At 40.9% G+C, this 6,766-nt stretch overlaps 1 protein-coding gene across 1 annotated transcript; it reads left to right on the forward strand.

Annotated features, from left to right (window-relative positions):
• Nucleotides 1-237: 237 nt before the first annotated feature.
• LOC124123723 lies at nucleotides 238-2,393 on the forward strand. The gene is made up of 3 exons (XM_046486907.2): nucleotides 238-1,018; nucleotides 1,366-1,504; nucleotides 2,321-2,393. Exons 1-2 carry the CDS (start codon nucleotides 250-252, stop codon nucleotides 1,497-1,499), a joined length of 903 nt encoding a protein of 300 aa, XP_046342863.2. The 5' UTR covers nucleotides 238-249; the 3' UTR covers nucleotides 1,500-1,504; nucleotides 2,321-2,393.
• The last annotated feature ends 4,373 nt before the right edge of the window (nucleotides 2,394-6,766 follow it).

Below are 6,766 nucleotides of genomic sequence, written 5' to 3' on the forward strand. Positions count from 1 at the left end.
TAGTTAATCACTGACGTCAATACATGACTACACAAGGCTAAACGCTTTTCTCACCCCTACTGATCTACAGAAACTGACCATATGTGATAGTAAGGTAACCTAAGTTCGTGCCCAATTACTGCCCTACTGACACGTGATTGTTTACCATCGCCTGTATCGACAGCTGCAATAAGACAGATCTATTGCAGGACAGGCCTATATAGGAAAGAGTTGACAGGATCACATCACCGCCTGTTCCTCGGATCCAAGATGACGTATCTCGTGGTTGTTCTGCTGCTGTTGGCGTGTTCAGTCCCACTTTCCTCCTCGAGGCAGGTAGGTGATGATGACATGCAAGAGTTGTACGGAGTAGCCAGCAGCTATTCGGAGTGTTCCAACACCTACTGGAGAAGACTGTGGTATGCCAGAGGCATTGTTCTGGTTGTCAGAAGCGGATGCAGGAAGGATCAGAGAACTTTCCGGGCGGCCCTGAAGAAGATTCAATGCTCTGACATAACAGCTGCCGTCTCTAAGTTCTGTAGTAGCAGATACACCAGATTTTGGGCTACAAATTTGGTGTGTCGGTTTGCCAGAAAAGTCAATGAGCGCTGTGAGTCAAGCGATGATAGGAGCCCCTTGTGCAAACAGGCAATGTCTCGAATGCCTCGAAGATGGGCTAGTTTAACGTGTAAAGGATACGACAGGTATTGCAAAAGCTCCAGTTATCTCCGCAGATACTACATTAGATTTATGTGTAAACTGGCTGAAAACTTCTATTCTAACTGCTGTCAAGTCGATCCAGTGACAGAGCCAATCACAACACCTGAACCAACGACAACGACAACAGAGGTACCTACAACCGAGCCGCCAACAACACAACCGACCACTGCGGCTACAACCGACGCCCCTACAACCGAGCTGCCTACAACCCCACCGGCCACTGAGGCTACAACCAACGCCCCTACAACCGAGCCGCCTACAATCCCACCGACCACTCCGTCTGGACCAACTCTGCCAGAAGTCGCGGACAAAACTTTCTGTGTGTATTTTTGGTCTGTTTGCTACACAGACTTTACATTTAGAACTTTACAATGTGTAATGGCATGAATTCTTTAAAACTTTGGCGTGTTTATGCTTGGTCAGTCGTCAATTACGTTATGTAACAATATTAATAGCTTAGGCATTTTTTTTTTTAAATTTATAAAATGACCGATCTTTGGATTACTTCGATGTAGAGGGATCTGACATCATTCTCATTTTCTGTTTTATTCCACTTATCTAGCATTGTAGTCTGGTATTTATAGTTCCTTTGAGGGGTTACAACTTTTTACAATGAGAGTGATCATTGTTAAACTGTGATGGCCAATTTCTCATATTGATTCACAGTAACCGCATGTACACAACGATGTGTCCGCAACGACCTAGTGGATTCACTGTGTGGTACTGGGACGCTGGTCGAGGAATGTGACAATCTTCAAGTTCCAGAGTTTGTGGGATCGTATACCTGCTGTTCAGGTTAATACAGGTAAGCCTTTCATAAATAGGTTGTAAGATTTACATAATTCGGAAGCCATCATTCCTTCGTAAATTGGATGGAACATGTTTCTGTTTCAAAACAGCATCTAGAAATACTTGTATAAATGTAATATTCAGACCACTCAAATTGTGTGAAACAAGGAATTATGATGTTTCCTCATATTATGGGTTTTCGAGACCCTAATAAGTATTTCTGATTACGTGACTTGTAACGATCCGAATACATTAAAATTAAACCTTACCTTTGACGACATGGATAGGTCAAATGACCATGTCTTGTTAATTTTATAGTGATATTGCCTCGCTCAGCGATATGAGTCGATCAGGTGCGATCATGTTACCGTCACATGATTTCGAGCCCTTTCATCACAGTCAAGCTAAAAATAGATGCACAACATTATCAGTCTCGTGGTACATACGATTGTTTTGATGCATATATTATCATCAGGACAAGTTTGATGATTTCATTTCTGACTTGTTTCATCAATTCATAAGCGAAACTGTTGGTATAGTGGACATAACTACCATTGTATAGCTATAACTTACATTAACAGTAAAATTAGCTGCTTCTCAATCCGAAGATTTAACTTGGGAACAATTTCACATTCTCTGGATGTTTACGTTTTTCACATTTCTGGAAAGAAATTTTCTTTGTTCTTTGTGGCTATTCAAATATATGTGCAGCAATATACGTCTTGCCCAGAATGTCTCTTATAGAAGTAATTTATACAAATCTGTTTGTCGTCATCATTGCAGCACAACCCTGAAGCTAGTATAGAATATAATTCGATTTTCTATATTTCAGTGGATGTCTCCACATTTCCATTGGATGCTTCACTCCATCTTTTTTCCGTGATAATAAACTAATTTCGCAGCAATGTGTTTTCTGTCTTCACTTCATGTTGAATAATGTCAAGCTGAACAATCGGCAAACCAACATGGCCTTATGCTTGGAGTACCCAATTTCACATATCACCGAGAACATTTAGTTATGGGAGGTGATGACGTTTCATTAATCAGCAATTGGATTGGTGATTTAATGTCATCATTATCAGATGGTGGCCTATTCATGTATATGCCTTCGCTAAAAGAAATCAAAGCGCAATGTTAGATCTTTTGCAAAATTGTCTAACAAATCATTGGTACAAAACATCAACAAATAATCAACCAAGCGGCATGAAGTTTGTACTCATTCTGCACTCTTACAAATCAATCTGATCTACCCTCAGGTATAATGCACCTTAACGTACCGACAAAGCCCTTTGTCCTGCCTTTACAAAGATACATTTATGTGACAATTGTCCGATACCCAACACCTATTACACGAAAGGTTAGGCCAGTTAAGACTGGGTTTAAATCCGCAGACATACACCTTTTCGGCAGGAATATGGTTCACTTTATATCAATCAGAACAAATGTTCTAACAAACTCATACTTGAATCAAATACTATTGCTTTTCTCGAAGGAAAACGGCCCAGCCAGTATAGTAGACGTTATTTGTCAACATTTTACTTTAGCCTGAAAAGATTTGTATGGTCGGTTTAAAATAAAAAGAACGCAAAATGATGGTTTCTGTAGAAGCTTAACTAGATATGATTTAGCAATAAGACAATTCGAGAATAGCCGAAGCCAAGATAAGGCAACGACACCTTTATGACACTATTCACGGTGATATGTGCCCAATTGATCCGGGGTGTCATTAAAACAAGAGTAACGCCATTATCAAAGCGAGGTAATAGCTTCACAGGTTTATTACCAACAGCTAATTGTATTAATGGGTGACAATATAAAGAATCAAATAAACCCAATTTAAACTGACAAAGATCACTGATTAAAAATATCACAGCACCCACACAAGCAGCTTAGCTAAGCCACTATATTACAGTAATAAATTGCGAGTAGCCAAAACAACTCTTTCTAAAATTCACAAAAATACAAGACACTTGAACTAAAGTAGAAAAATATGAGAAGGTTGGTTATCCATGGAGTACTAGAAAAACGGAGTATTGAAAACCCTAGCTAATACGTTTAGCTCAATACAATGAGAGGAAATTAATACTAAATAAAAGGTGCCCCATATTCTCTTACTAACGCAACCAGAATGACCATCCAGTAACAAATCGACCCGTAAACGAACTAACAAGGTATGGGGGTGAACACACAAGATTGTCATAGAGGTTCTATACCAGCTCACAGGCCTCGTAGGGGATAATCTCTCCTGATCAGCCAGGGAAAATGATAGTCTGGGACACCTAGCCACGATTAGCAAACTGATTACTTTATACATATGGAAGATGTACCTGTCAAAATAAAGCGCCGAACACAGGCTGTCCAACTGTATCACGAAAGATTTACAACAATCTATGTGCAAGTATTGAGGGGGCAAAAACGATTATAAATACGTGGTGATATCTGTGAGCACATGGATAACCCAAATGAGCGAAAAGCCATTTAATTACAAGAGAAATGAAGAGAATGAAATAGTCAGTTGTTGTTTTTTTTGTTAAAAAAAGGATGTTGTCAGTGTTGCCGTGTGAGGTCGGGCGTTGTCTCGTTTGAAAATTATTTAAGCTTACTGCACAATTGTTGTGGTCATACTCTGTGACCTTGCCACCAGTCGACGATGTAGGTCTGTCAAAATGACATCTCGAACTGAGCGAATACCTTCAATGAACAATTCTTCACTGTCTGGGCGGATCTCCTACGCAATCCTGGTATTGCCGTAGTTGTGTCTGTGGTGGTTCTGTCACGTAAATGACGTAGCCTTATGAATCTGTCCTGTATTCTGGTAGTGATACGTGGTCGGCCGGATCTGGGAAGTTCATATGTGACTGATAACGGTTCCGTAGTCTTGTAATGGTGCTTGGTGCTACGTGAGAACATCTGGCTACAGCTGAAGATGATTCTCCTGTTTGAAGCCGGTTCGTAGCATGATTTTGCTGTTCACTTGCTCAGAGAATGTGATGGCATGCAAATGCAAACCAAACGTTTTTGTACAGCCAAACAAGTGATGTTGTTCGTGAAAGTGGTGTTGGTGTGTTTCGGCGCCAGAGTCTCATTATTAATTATGTATGGATGTCGGCAACACATTTAAGATTTTACTACTTTTGCGTTTCTTTTTTGTCACAGTATAGATACACATTTGTTTCATAACACGTTTAGATCATGAACATGTCAAGACTCAACACAACTAACACAAATCTAAACATACTAAAATAGTCATAATTTGTTGGGATTAATGAGATGAAATGAGAGCAGGTGTTAAAAAAATGAACTTTCTCGCATTTTGCAATATGATACTTATCTTAAATTAGAATTGGTTGAGGACATGGATATATTGTAACTTTTATTTAAGAAATAAAGGACGAGTTTGAGCTGTTTATCATACAATTACCATGAGCGGCACATCTATTTAATATGTATGTGTCACAATGGTATATATATACTGAACCAAATTAAAAACTTCACAATCCTAAAATTGTATCATTTTGACCAGTTATCACTTTGGGCCCTTATTGTGTATTTAAACAGTAATAGCCACGTATTGTCTTCGGATAACACCCGTTTTTGTGCAGGTGAATCGATCAAAATCATGTGAACAGCACTTTTGTGGCAAAAGTGGTTTTTCACGTGCAACTGGTCACGTGGCCATAATACCGCACGTGTTTTCAGCCATACTTGTTAGTGGTCATTAACAAAAAAAGAAAAACACAAGAAAAGAAAAGTCTTTACGGCCATTTGTCATGCCACGCCTTTCAGATGTGCAACGTGAACGTGTCATCGACATGTTGCAGACGGGAACGTCCGTAGCTGAAGTCGCAAGGACGATGGGTTGTAGCCGACGGACTGTTTATGATTTACAGACGCGTCTACAGCAAACGGGTACCACCGCTGATCGCCCTCGGCCAGGTCGACCACGTGTGACGGCACATGCAGAGGATCGTCAGATTGTCTTACGTCACCTCCGTAACCGATATTTGACGGCGACATCAACCAGAAATGAACTGTTTAGGGGTAGACTGAGTGCGCACACTGTTCGAAACCGTCTGAGAACTGCTCACCTTCAAGCACGACGGCCATACTGCGGGCCAATTCTGACTCAATTACACAGACGTCAACGTCAATTGTTGGCACAGCGACACTTATGATGGACTCAGTGGAATTGGAATCAAGTCGTCTTCAGTGATGAATCCCGATTTAATCTTCGATTTGCTGATGGTAGGACGAGGGTGTGGAGGCGCCGTCATGAACGTTACGCCCAGTGTTGTGTACAGGAAGTTGACAGATTTCGAGGCGGAAGTGTCATGGTGTGGGGTGATTTCTGTGGCAGTGCACGTTCCAGGCTTCTTGTCATCCGTGGTAGCCTCCACACTGCTGCTTACCGCGACCAGGTACTGGCACTAGAACTTCTGCCTTTTATGGCAGCACATGGACCCGGTTTGATCTTCCAACTCGACAATGCCAGACCCCACACAGCAATTCTGACAAGGAATTTCCTTCAGAATGTGGGAGTCAACGTCATGGACTGGCCGTCAAGGTCTCCAGACCACAATCCCATCGAACACGTCTGGGATCCTCCTGGCAGAAGTCTGCGCACTCTCCAGAAACAACCCCAGAATTTGCAAGATCTTGGCATCATTTTGCAGCAACAATGGCGTCGTCTTCCCAATCATGTGTTCACAAGCATTACAAGGTCCATGCGGAGGCGTTGTGTGGCAGGTGTCAACGCACATGGTGGCCATACACGCTACAGAACTTGTGTGCCATAAGATTCTCGTGCTTGGGACTTATGATTTAAAATGTTGATGTTATTACCGAATACCGTAGGTGCTTGGAACAAATTATGGTTACCAACGTTAATTAAAATCCTTCTTTGGACATTAATCATTTAAAATTACCTTCTCTGATACATTTGTCCGTTGTATATCATATATGGGATTACTTTTGAAAATGTGTAGTTTTTAATTTGAATCAGTAGAAGTATATGACCCCAACGGATATCGTTTTTGTCCGTTTGCTTTATCCTGCAGAGAAACCTACCCATTATATGATAAATATATGTTTCATGACGGTATTACGTGTACTGGTATGGATCATGAAGTTATACGCTTGTACGAGATTGAAACATAAGGATATACATGTAAAAAGGTATCATGACGGCATGTATGTGCACACGTATTCATCATGAAAGGATACACGTGTACATGTATGCATCAAAACGGTATATATGTGTACATGTATCTATCATGAC

This window comes from Haliotis rufescens, unplaced genomic scaffold (genome assembly GCF_023055435.1).
Source record: "Haliotis rufescens isolate VD_foot unplaced genomic scaffold, xgHalRufe1.0.p SCAF_31, whole genome shotgun sequence".
Classification (NCBI taxonomy): domain Eukaryota; kingdom Metazoa; phylum Mollusca; class Gastropoda; order Lepetellida; family Haliotidae; genus Haliotis; species Haliotis rufescens.